At 59.1% G+C, this 12,980-nt stretch overlaps 1 protein-coding gene across 4 annotated transcripts; it reads right to left on the bottom strand.

Moving 5' to 3' along the window:
- Nucleotides 1-2,016: 2,016 nt before the first annotated feature.
- OPRL1 (opioid related nociceptin receptor 1) lies at nt 2,017-11,449 on the bottom strand. Of its 4 annotated transcripts, XM_037733918.1 has the most exons (5): nt 10,082-11,449; nt 9,457-9,700; nt 8,647-8,912; nt 4,408-4,763; nt 2,017-4,306 (listed from the first exon to the last, which is right to left on the bottom strand). In XM_037733918.1, the coding sequence occupies exons 3-5, from the start codon at nt 8,877-8,879 to the stop codon at nt 3,783-3,785; spliced, it is 1,113 nt and encodes a 370-aa protein (XP_037589846.1). In that variant the 5' UTR covers nt 8,880-8,912; nt 9,457-9,700; nt 10,082-11,449; the 3' UTR covers nt 2,017-3,782. The 4 variants fall into 4 exon arrangements, with proteins under 4 accessions (XP_037589846.1, XP_017371205.1, XP_037589847.1 ...); XM_017515716.2 differs by having other exon boundaries at nt 9,457-11,449; XM_037733919.1 differs by lacking the exon at nt 9,457-9,700.
- Nucleotides 11,450-12,980: the final 1,531 nt, after the last annotated feature.

The following is a 12,980-nucleotide window of genomic DNA, read 5'->3' as shown; positions in this document are numbered from 1 at the left end:
GCGTGGAGGGCGGGGCCGGAGGCGTGGGAGCGCGTGGAGGGCGGGGCTGAGAGTGAGCACCACGGGGTGGGGGCGGCTAAGGAGCGCCAGGGCAAGGCTCCTACACCCCCTCAGGCCCGAGTCTCCCTCCTGCCCCCCGCTTGCCCTCTGGCCCCAGCGGGCATCTCTACTGCAGATGCCCACTAGGCTTCCTCCCAAGAACCCAGACCCCTGATTCCCTTGGGCGGCTCCTACCCCATCCGCAGTCCAGCAACGGGATCCTCAGCGTCTTCTCCTCGGGGACCGGGGACCGGGGACCGAGGCAGATCAGCAAAAGGGCCTGCAGACCACCCCCCAGCCAGGGAGCGCCAGGACCCCAGGACTGGGGAGGCCCCGCAGCCAGGAGGGAGGAGCAGACGAGCTCTCCCGGGAGGCGGTCCCTCGCCCACCTCGGACCTCCGGGCGGAACGGGGGCCGTACTGACCGGCTCAGCCCGCCACGTCTCCACGTTCCGGGCTCCGCGTCCCACCTGCAGACCCCGCCGTACACCGGGAACCAGGGCTGGGCCCGCGCGAGCCCACAGCGTCCCCTGGCGGGAGGGTGCGACGCCGCTGCAGACCCTGGGCCTTCCTGAGGCGGGACAGGACCCGGTACCCTCGCGGGCACCCCAGCCTTCCCCACAACCCACAAAGAGGGTTCTGCTGTTCCCTTTGCACGGGGAAGGAAACTGAGGCTCGGAAAAGCCTGGCGACTCGACCAAGCCCAATGGCAGAGGTGGGTTGGACGAGCCGGGGGCTGGAGAGGAGAGCCAGGGCGCGCTGGGGTGGAACCCAGTCCTGGAAAGCGAGGGAGCTGGTCAGCCGCCACCGCCCCCAACTCCTGCGGCCCCTGGCCCCTGCCGGGCCGGCTCCTTCTGGAAGACACTAGCTGTGGGCGTTAGCCCTGGATGCACACCCGCCCACACAGGGGCCCACGCGTGAGCCTCCACCAAGACCACTCCATCTCCTGGGCCCAAGGGCACGGTACCTGCCCTGGTGCAGCCTGTCCCTCCCAAATTGTCGCTGATGCTAAATCTTTGCTTTAATGGCAATGTGTTTGTTATGGACTGTTTGCGTTCCTCCAAAATTTGTATTTTGAAATCCCAAGCCCCCAAAGGTGATGGTACCAGGAGAAGGGGCCTTTGGGCGGTGACAGGTCATGACGTCAGAGCCCTTCCGAATGGGATGAGTGCCCTTAGAAAAAGGGATGCTCTCGAGCTGTCAAACCCATGGCATGAGACATGAGAAGATGCAGCCTGGGGCGGGTCTTCCCAGAACCCGACTCGCCTGCACCTGGCCTCAGACCTCCAGCCTCCACAGCTCTGAGAAATAAACGTGTACTGTTTCTAGGTCCCTGGGTCTGTGGTGCCTCACTACAGCAGTCCAGAAGACAGTGCCTGCCATTCAAACCTGTATAAAACGCTGCAGAGTGTGCCCTAGAGACAAGCACTTGGACTGGAGTGTGCCATGCCCCTCCACAGCCTCTCTGATGCGGTCATCTGTTTCGCAGGTCAGCCTGGGCTGAACCAGGCCACACAGGAACCAGCAGGCAGATGGCCATCACAAGAGTGTGCCCAGCCCCAGAGGAGGCTGTCTGCTCACCTTTCACCAAAACCCCTCAGATCCGCTCAAGGAAGGGGAAATGGGCAGAAGCAGCGTTCTTCTGAGACCAACTGTGGGGAAGAAAACCTGCAGCTCCCTCCCACTGGATCCTCCAGGAACCTCTCTCTCCAGGGGGCAGGGGAGGGAGAAGCCATTGGTTGTTTAGGGAGAAACTGTCTGTGCTGAAGAAAAGGCAGGAGCCCGGCACGCACCATTAACTGGCTTCAGCTCTCCCCAGGACGCACCACTGAGGGCAGGGCCCAGCCTGCTGAGCAGCTCAGGGCAGGTGCAAGGACTCAGCCCAAACGCCGCAGCCCCCTCCCGCCCACGTGCCAATCCCAGAAAAGCCGCTCCAGAAGCAAATCCCCAGGTGGCAGGAGCCAGAAGCTCCTGTTATAAAGAGTACCCAGCCAGTGAGCGAGCGTTTATTAGGGTCCTTTTTCGTGACCTGGGAGACAGACCCAGGGTGGACTACGTGCATAGGACGTCACACTTGCCACATGCATAAATACGTGAAGATGCAAATTACATCAGCACAGATTCACAAAACGCTTAGCCTTGGCAAGAAAACACTGCAGCTAGGCAGCTCCCGTTCTCAGAGACTCCTGCCACAGACGTCATGGAGACAGCATGGGCCTCCCCAGGAACAATCCCCACGGCTAAGGCTCCCCAGACCTGGAGGATCAGGCTCTGTGGCGAGACACCATCACTTCCTGTTCTTTGCAGCTGCCTAAGGTTACCTGGTGGAAAAATTGAGTTTTTTCAATGTTGTGGGTATTTTAATAGTTCGTCTGTAGGAAGAGCATTTGCAAAGTCACCAACCTGCAGCTTCCGTCTATAGACCAGGAAGGGTGATTCTCTGGGTGACTGCAGCAAGGCATCCCCTGAGGTACAGATACTGCACCCCCCACCCAAGTGTCCCTGCAGCCACCACAGTCCTTGCAGCTGGGCTCAAGCGAGCCCTGCCAAGCCCCACACCTCCCTCTGGGCAGCAAGCTCAGGCCCTGCGCAGGACCATCTTGAGGTCTGTAAATGAAGCAGGCGTCACCAGAGCAGAACTCTGCTGTGGCCACTGGGTTCTCCCACACAGCTTCCCTCGAAGCACAGCACAGCCACCGACCACTGACTTCAAGCAAAGGAGAGACTGAGGGGAGCCCTGGGAGGATGTGGGGACCCCCAGAAAATCTTCCCTCACCCTGCTCCAAACAGAGCAGTCGAGACCAGGAAAATGAGGCCTCTACTTTGTGAACAACAGAGCTGCCCATGGTGGTCAGGAGGCGCCTTCCTCCTGAGCCCCTCCCACGCACCGAGAAGCAGGGCTCAGCTGATGGTCCGGTCCCGTCCGGTCCTGGAGGGACGCTGTAGCACTGCCGGAGGGAATGGGTCAGGGCCTCCCGCCGCTCTCCTGCAGGGAAACGGGGTTGGGCCCAGAGCCAAGCTGCAGTCAGGGATGAGGCCTGCATGGGGCAGCACACAGAAAACCTTCAGAGGTGCGGCTGGCCCAGGCCCAGCTCAGTGTCTACAGCCAGTGACTGGCAGTCCACCGGGACACTCCCTCCTGGGGTGACCCTGGCTGCACAGCTGCAGTCAGAACAGCAAGTCCTCCAGGTGGCAGCTCCAAGCTCAGGGCAAGTCCCACCCAACAGAAGAGCTGCCCTGCTGCACTTACGGGGAGGCGCCAAGCCTGTCCAGCTGCCCTGAGGAGACGCTGCTGGAGCCCTGCCATGCACACAGCACATGGGGTGTGCACAATGACACAGCTGCTGCGGCTCCTCCAGTGCGTGCTCACCCAGGGTTCTGCCAACACAGCAACAGAGCGGCCAAGCATCACGGGAGGCATGGGGGGCTTGGGCGCCAGTCGGGGCTGTCCACCGGCACAGCAGATGCTTCCAGGTAGGTCCTTGTGTCCCTGCAGCCCTGCACCAGGAGCGCAGCTTCAGTGTGTCCGGGACCTTGGAGGTAGCACTGATGCTCTGACCTGTCCCACGGTGTCACTAGGTCCTCCTCTGGGACCGAGTGTCCCTGGCCCACAGGGAAAAGCCCGTCCAAGGCTCTGGGTGCTCAGGGCATGTCAGCCTAGAGAGCAGTGACCTGTGTGAGCTCCGTATTGGGCGTAGACGGGCTCTGTGGGCTGACGGGCACCATGGGCAGGTCCACGCCTAGTCATGCGGGCCGCGGCACTGCCTCAGAGGTCTTGCAGGCCAGGGCCACGTCCTTGGCGATGCTGCGCACGCGGTCAGACACCTGCATCTCCCGGCGCAGGGCGGAGGCGCAGCAGAACTTGCGGAAGCAGGCCTTGAAGTTCTCATCCAGGAAGGCATAGAGGATGGGGTTGAGGCAGCTGTTGATGTAGCCCAGGGCTGTGCAGAAGCGCAGAATGGCCACGGCAGTCTCACTGCCCGGCTGCACGCCCAGCCCTTGGACCAGCACAAAGACCTGCACGGGCGTCCAGCAGCCGACGAACACAGCCACCACCACCAGCACCAGTCGAGTGATACGCCGCAAGTTCCGGTCCTTCTCTCGCGAGCCCGAGAGCAGGCGGACTCCACGCAGCCGCCGGATCATGAGGCTATAGCAGACGGAGATGATGAGCACGGGGATGATGAAGGAGAAGAGGAAGATGCAGACGGCAAACACAGGGCCCCAGTAGTCCTGCGGGGCAGGGATCTCCACCAGGCACTCGATCTCTGCAGGGACAGAAACGGTCAGCACGGGCCCAGGAGACGTGGAGGGGTCACCCCAGAGCCACGGGAAGCCTGGTGAGGGGAGGAGGGGACCGCGCACTGACCTTCATCCTCGACCTGTGCCGAGCCCATGATGGCCACAGGAATGCCAACAACAGAGGCCAGGGCCCAGATGGCCACATTGACAGCCTGGGCCTTGCTGGATGTGCGGACGTCAAGGGCGCGGATGGGGTGGCAGATGGCCACGTAGCGATCCACACTCATGGCGGTCAGCGTGAAGGTGCTGGTGAACATGTTGTAGTAGTCGATGGCAATGACGGTCTTGCACAGGGCGTTCCCAAACGGCCAGAAGCCCAGAAGGATGTCTGTGCCCTGGAAGGGCAGCGTCAGCAGGACCAGAGTGTCTGCCAGGGCCAGGTTAAAGATGTAAATATTGGTGGCTGTCTTCATTTTGGTGTGCCTGCAGAGTAGAGGCAGAAGAAAGGCTTCACTTGGCCATGCTGGCTTGGCCAGGCAGCAAAGGGCGAGGAGTTTGTCTTGGCCACCAGAAGCTACACTGGTCCTGAGTCCCTTAACATCAGAGTCCCCATAGGAGCTTGGTAAGTGACAGCTCCTGGACCCAACTTGAGACTCACTGAGTCAGTCTCAGGGGATGGAGCCTGGGGTCAAACATCTTAACCAGCACCTCAAGTGATTCTGACACACACACAAGTTCCAAGCCCTAAACACAGGTCTACTTTAGAGGAGTTGGGGCGTGTAGGGAACCAGAACACACCCTGGACTCTGCATGGGAGCAAACAGTAAGAACCCTGAGGGAAAGTGCCTGCTCTCCTGGATTTCGAATCTCCTCCAAGGCCCCTCACAGACTCAAATGCTGTCCCTACAGTTGCCAGAGGTTTCTGAGGGCTCCAGAGTCCATAAGAACATACCAAAAGACTTCCAAGTCCATACTGCTGTCTAGCAACTGTCTAGCAATAGAGACAGAAAATGGTGACAGGCGCAGGAGGGATGCTAATGAGGTGTGATTGTATCTGAGCACAGGAAAAGGTGCTGGAAAGGGCTGGGAAAATTGTTGGTGATTAATAAATTTTTGTTACTGGGCAAAGTTGCTCAGTCCTGTAATCCCAGCACTTTGGGAAGCCAAGGTGGGTGGATCACAAGGTCAGGAGATTGAGGCCATCCTGGCTAACACAGTGAAACCCTGTCTCTACTAAAAATACAAAAATTAGCCCAGTGTGGTGGTGCGTGCTGTAGTCTCAGCTACTTGGGAGGCTGAGGCAGGAGAATCCCCTGAACCTGGGAGGCGGAGGTTGCAGTGGGCCGAGATAGCACCGCTGCATTCCAGCCTGGGCGACAGAGTGAGACTGTCTCAAAAAACAAAGTGTTAAATAAATGAATGGTTGTATAGTTGGGGGCGATTATGGTGGTCATGGGGTAATGGTGGTGGTGACGATGGCAGTGATCATGGTGGTGATGGTGATGGTAATGAATGTGATCATTGTAGTGGTGATGATGGTGATGATGATGGTGATGAATGTGATGTGATGGTGATAGTGATGGTGAATGTGATGGTGGTGATGATGGTGATAGTGGTGGTGATGGTGATAGTGGTGGTGATGGTGGCGATGGTGGTGATGGTGATAGTGGTGGTGATGGTGGTGATGGTGGTGATGGTGGCGATGGTGGCGATGGTGATGGTGATGGTGGTGATGGTGGTGGTGACGGTGACAATGGTGATGGTGGTGGTGACGGTGGTGATGGTGGTGATGGTGATGGTGGTGGTGGTGATGGTGGTGGTGACAGTGATAGTGACGATGGTGATGGTGGTGACGGTGGTGATGGTGATGACGGTGGTGATGGTGGTGACGATGGTGATGGTGATGGTGGTGATGGTGATGATGGTGATGGTGATGATGGTGGTGATGGTGATGGTGACGGTGGTGATGGTGGTGACGGTGGTGGTGATGGTGGTGATGGTGATGATGGTGATGGTGGTGGTGATGGTGGTGGTGATGATAGTGATGATGGCGATGGTGGTGGTGATCGTGGTGATGGTGATGACGGTGGTGATGGTGATGGTGGTGATGGTGATGGTGGTGATGGTGGTGATGGTGATGATGGTGATGGTGGTGGTGATGGTGGTGGTGATGATAGTGATGATGGTGATGGTGGTGGTGATGGTGATGGTGGTGGTGATGATAGTGATGATGGCGATGGTGGTGGTGATTGTGGTGATGGTGATGACAGTGGTGATGGTGATGATAGTGGTGGCAGTCGTATTGGCAGTGGCAGCAGCACCCGCGATGACATTATTCTGTGTGAGTTTAGCTGCTGTAAGGAAGTATGGGACTCAGTTCTGCCTCTGAGAGACTGATTATGAATAAGCGCAAAGAGGCCGCAATCACCAAGAAATGACAATGCTTACAGCAAATACCTGCACCAAGCTCTTCAGGGGAATGTATGTCATTGAAGATTTGATCCCCCTCCATAAAGGAAGAAACTGAGCCCCAGAGGGTCTATGTTGTTTTTTTAAGGTCTTAGAGCTAGTAAAAAGCAGAGCAGGACTCAGAGAGGGGTGTTTCTGACTCCCAGGATGGTTCCACAGCCCAGTGGCTCAAAGCATGCCGTGTGCTGCCAGCGTGGCCAGGGCAGCCCCTGAGCATCGATCTGTCTGGGGACTCTGGTGAGAAAGATGACCTTCCTTGTCTGCTCTAATGCAGGAAGTGGCTGAGAGAGTTGTACTGCCCAGCGCAGAGGAGAGACACAGTAGAGACGCCATCATGGCAGGAAAGGGGCTCAAGCCCAGGGACCGCCCCAGGCTGCCACACTCCTGAGCCGTGTCACGCCCACCAGCCACGAAGGGACATGCACATTGTGAAGCAGTCTCCCCAGTGCCCTCGCTTAGGAGTCAGCACTGGGGAGGGACAGCTGTTCTTCCCACGCTCTTGTCTGACCATGTGTCATCTGCACACACATACACACGTACACATGTGCACACAGGCACATGCACGCACACACATACACATGTGCACACACACGTGCACACACAGGTGTGGCCACATGGTCCACCTTGCTCACTTTCCAGATGGGAAAAGCAGCTTTTCTGAGGGACACTCAGAGGACAGGGCTGGGGTGGTGGCAGCTAGAACGCCCCCACTGCCCTGTCCTGCCTCTACCCACATAGCACCTTTGGCAGGGGCCCTTTGAAGTTATAAGGAAAGACCACTTGCTTTAGAATCCTGGGTACTTTCTTCAGAATCACCTTTTTTCTGGGTCCAGGCAACACCCTGGATCAATAAGAAACCTCATTCCAGCCATGTCATTTTCCTGTTAAAGTATCACCCATAACCCCTCACTGCCTGAAGAACAAAGTTCCCCCAACCAGGCCTTCAAGACCCCACCTGCTGTCCCCGCCCCTTCAGTCTCTCTCATCTGGATGGATTTGGGGTTCCTCATTTTCTCTGCCCAGAAAACCCTCCCTTTCTGCTTAAGTCATCCCCATCTTCTACCTGTCCCATACACAATCCATGTGAAGGGTTCCTTGCCCACTCCCACACTGACCCCCACGCTGTGCCCCATGCTGTCCCCAATACCATCCCCCGGCTGCCCCCCACGATCCCCCACACTATCTCTCTTGCTATTCCTCTGCTGTCCCCCACACTATATCTCCTCATGCTATCCCCCAACACCATCCTCCGGGCTGCCCCCTGCTGTCCCCCACATGACCCTCCCACTATTCCCCATGCTATCCCCCCACTATCCCCCTGGCTGCCCCAGCTGTCCCCCGCACTGTCCCCCACACTGCTTTTTCACACTGCTCCCCACACTGCCCCCTCAACCAACTATCAGCTGCCCTCTCTTTGGCCCCCACAAGTTATCCCGTGTGAACCCACAGATCATGGGATCAATGCAGACACTTCACGAGCAGGAGCCCTAGAGCCTGAAAAGGGGTTTCAGGACTGTCCCGGCACCAGCCCTGTGCCTCCCCCTACGCATCCAGGGAATGGGCTGACAACACGTCACAGGACCAATATGGGGTCTCATGAGGTCATTCAAGCAGACAGCTTGGCACAGAGCCTGATCCACAGTTCAAACAGGGGTCAGGGTGGCGACATCTCTGCCTGGGACACAGTGGGGGTGGGCCAGGGCCAGCCGTTCCCATCCCCTCCCCGGGAGGTGAGCACCCGGGGCCTCAGGACTGGCCCTGCCTCCTGGACAGGGACAAAAACATTTAATGGAGGAAGCAGGAAAGTACCACCTGCTCAGGCCGGTCAGGAACAGCCAGTTTCCCCCTTTGCAGCTGTGTGGGACTCACCAAACAGGAACCCCATGGCCCAGCCTACCTGAGGATGACATACATGACGAGGCAGTTCCCCAGGAGCCCCCCAACACACACGGCCAGGTAGAGGCCCACGATGGTGACCTTGAGCCCAAGGGGCAGGAAGGCGCCGTGGCTGGTGTTGAGCAGCAGGTGCGGAGGCAGCAGGCTGTGGTTGGGGCTCAGCAGGGACAGGTTGCCCTGAAGGTGGCTGCCATAGATGACCTCCCAGAACGGGGCGGGGAAGAGAGGCTCCATGCCAGTGCCCTGCAGATCCACTGAGTGTAGCACCTGGGACAGAGCACAGAGACAAGCAGCTGCAGAGCCAGACACACACCCAGCCGCAGCCTCCGGCACAGCACGTGCGGCCCAGCAGGCACACGGATCCCCCACTGGGCAGCAGCCACAGTCACTGAGGTACACAGGCACACACATCAGAACACACGGGAACACACATGCACAGCCAGGGACTCATGGAGACATGAGGACACATGTGCACAGACGGGCTCACAGAACCCCAAGGGCACCTCTCATTCGCTTTACAGACACATACAGGCTGCCTGGAGGCAGTTACACCACAGGACACGTGTCCACCCACAGGGACTCATGGACAGAGCCACTCGTGTGCTCACAGGCACAGGGATGCCAGGACACATGTCACACACACAGATAAACACACGGATGCCCAAACCTGCCCTCATGCACACGCAGACACAAAAGAGACTGAGACACACCCAGAAATGCCTGGGACCCAGCTTCCTCCTGCCCCCAGCCCTGCTGTGCTGCAGTCTGTCAGCAGGACCCCCACCAGACCTCCAACAGCTCAGGCCCTTACCTCTGCAACCTTCTTGGGAGCTGGGACCACCGTAGAGACCCCCACCCTCAACCAGCCAGCAGTCGAGCGCAGGTGCAGAGCAGGGTGGAAGAGGCCCAGCCGCCACTGGCTCAGCACAGGGTCTCCTTCTCCTCAGCAGACGCCAGACCGCCAGACCAGACGCAGCAGCCAAGTGAGCCCGGCAGCCCGACACGGGGGGTGGGGGGAGGAGGCTGCAGCTCCAGAGGGGGAGGGGCCGCACAGGCTGGAAGAGGGGCCGAGGGAAGGTGGGTCACTGCATCCAGGGCTGCGCCAGCCCCACACTGGATGAGGAGACACGGACCAGGACACACATGCAGAGATGAACAAGGAGGCTCAGACCCACAGACCCCAGATGGGGACACGGGCACAGGCCGGGACACACGGACAGAGATGGCCACAGGCTTATAGGCACAGGACACACAGATGCAGACCTGGGGACGCACATGGAGACATGCACACAGACTCTGACACACACAGACATGGGGGTCACGACTCACACACAGAGACACAGCCTCGGACAGCTGGTCCAGACCAGCCAGAGCTGGCATTCCGTGCCCAGAACAGCACCCCCCAGCTGGGCTCCCGGCACACAAAAATCCCCCACCCGGCCAGCTCTCCGCAGATCAAAGCTTCATGGTAAACAAGCAGGCGAGACCCAGCACTGGCCCAGCACCTACTGCGTGCTCCCGAAGCTCAGTCACTCCCACTGCACCCGGCCACTGCCGACAGCATAAAGCTTCAGCAGCATGAGGCCCTGCAGAGCGACAGAGACGGGTTGAAACCCCAGGTCTGCTTGTCACTGGGAGACACGCCAAGGGCATGTCTGCCACAGCTGTGTCCCAGAGCTGTGCCAAGCATCGCTACCCATACGGGGCCCCGGCCCCCACAAAGCTGAGCGGCTCCTTTGGAGTTGCGTCTTTCTCAGCACGGGGGTCCCCTGCCCGATCCACTGAGATGAAAGGTCACAGGTCAAGGCCATGTGGGTGACCCTTGAGCTGAATCGCCAGCTCCCACCTGGTCACGGGGTCGTTCTTCCTGCACGGGCTTTGAAGGAGAAGCAGACCTCTCCCGACAGCTCAGACCCTGCTCAGAGCACCTTCTCCAAGAATGGGGACCTGGTTGCTAAGCAACCGGCAGCAGCGTCGCTAGGATACCTGGCAAATCAGGAGAGGATGGAACGGGCAGATGCCCCAGGACCCAGCATCCCTGGCTGTCCCCCAGGACTTATGCCTGCATCTTCACGGCAACCAAGGCTCTGAGACACATGTGAAGGCACGGAGCATGTCCACAGACACTCATGGGACACACATTCCTGCAAACATAGAGATGCCCAGACAGGCATATGGGTGAACACACAGAGACAGATACACACTCAGAAACGCAGACACTCACAGGGATACACATACACACAGGTCACACACATGGAAGACGGTGCCAAGGCAGAACTACAGCGTGCATGGACACCTCTGGGAACAGACAGACACAGACCAAGGCCGTCAGACACCCAGAGGACATACACACGCAGAAACACGCTCTCCAGGAAAGGCGCAAGGGTGAGCCCACTGCCTGGGGAGCTGAGGTGGGAAGGGATCCAGGCAGGCTCAGATCCCTGCAGCCCCCTGCCCCCGCTGGGCTCACCAAGCTCTGAGCAGGAAGCCCTAGACCCTCCTACTGCAGCTTCCTGAGCCTGCCTACCCACCCACCCACAGAACCTCATTTCCTGATGGTCTTCAGCTGCCGCCCAGACTGGGCACTGCAGGCACTGAGGGTGGGCAGAGAAGAGACCTTCTAAGGGAAGGGGGACAAAGGAGCCCCCCTCAATGTGCCCGGCCCAGGAGCCAGTGGCAGAGGCCAGGGCAGAGCGAGGGACACAGGAACCTCATCCCTTGCTGCAAACCCTCTCCCTTAGCATGTCTGCCTGCCACCCGGTCACCCACACAACTTCCTCCATGCAGCCAGAGAGGGAGAGAATGAGGGGCCAGGATGGGGAGGAGGGGGAAAGGGAAAGGAGTGGGAGGGAGAATGGAGAGAGAACAGGGAGGAGGGGAGGAAAACATGTTGGGGACAGGACAGGAAGAAAGGAAGGCGGTGAGGTCAGACCTAGCTCCCTGACCCCTGCCTCTTTTGACCCCAAGCCTTCTCGCCCAGCAACAGCAGCCAGCCACCTGCGCCCCCACCAAGGCAGCTCCCAGCCCTGCCTTGCCTGGTGTTTCAGGAGGCAATAGAGACCTCAACTCCCTTTGTGGGAGCCATTCAGGGTCCAGCAGAAGGCCGTGGCCTCCCCAACCGATCCAGAAGGTGTTCATAATCTGATACTGTGTTCCCTTGAACTTCCTGTGTGTTTTCTGTGTCATCTTGCCCTGGTATATTCGTAAGCACAAAACCCAGGACAGCTCCTCCGTCCCTTGTGCCCACTGCAAAGCCCCTGCCAAGACCCTGGCACCCTGAACAGCCTAGGCCCCCTGCACAGAACCTGGCCCCACCCACATAGACCCTGTCCCCACCTCTGTACAGACCCTGCCCCTATGCACTGACCCTGTGCACCTGATGCACACCATCTGTCCCCCCTGCAAAGACCCTGACCACACCTGCAAGGATCCAGTTGCCCCAAACCCCGGCACAGACTGTACCCCCACTCCGCAGAGAACCCATCCCCCTGCATAGATCTTGGCCCCTCTGTACAGATCCTGCCCTCCTGGACAGGTCCTCTCCCCACAACCTGAACAGACACTGCCTGCAGCACAAATCCTGCCCTCCCCAAACAGGTCCCTTGAACAGACACTGACTCCTAATGTAGACTCCTACTGCACAGATCCTGGCCCCACTGCACAGAAGCTGCTCCCCCACAGAGACTCTGCCCCCTGGCAAAGATCCTGCCACCTCCATGAGTCCTGCCCCCAGTCAGAACAGACCCCATCTCACCTACACATTCCCAGCCCCCTGCATAAACCCTGACCGCCCTGCAGAGATCCTGTCCCCGTTGTACAGATCTCATCCCCCTGCAAGAACCTGCCTGCCCCTTGGCACAGACCATGCCCCCACCCAGATCCTGTAGGCTTACACAGATCCTGACTCCCCTCAAAGATCCTGCCCCACTGAACCAATCCTAGCTCCCTGCACAGATCCTGCCGCCACCCAGATCCTGGCCCCTGCACATATCCAAGCCCCGCTGCAAAGATCCTGCACGCTCCACAGATCCTGTGACCCCCTAGAAGTCCTCCCTGCAGGTACTCTTGCCCCATGCAGAGATCCTGGCCTCCTGCTCAGCCTCTGGCCTCCTGCATAGCCTCTGGCCTCCTGCTCAGCCTCTGGCGTCCTGCACAGCCTCTGGCCTCCTGCTCAGCCTCTGGCATCCTGCACAGCCTCTGGCCTCCTGCTCAGCCTCTGGCGTCCTGCTCAGCCTCTGGCGTCCTGCACAGCCTCTGGCCTCCTGCACAGCCTGTGGCCTCCTGCTCAGCCTCTGGCCTCCTGCTCAGCCTGTGGCCTCCTGCTCAGCCTCTGGC

Source organism: Cebus imitator, unplaced genomic scaffold (genome assembly GCF_001604975.1).
Source record: "Cebus imitator isolate Cc_AM_T3 unplaced genomic scaffold, Cebus_imitator-1.0 Scaffold555, whole genome shotgun sequence".
NCBI classification, from domain to species: Eukaryota; Metazoa; Chordata; class Mammalia; order Primates; family Cebidae; genus Cebus; species Cebus imitator.
The sequence above is the reverse complement of the archived record's forward strand: the minus strand, read 5'-3'. Positions and strand labels throughout refer to the sequence as shown.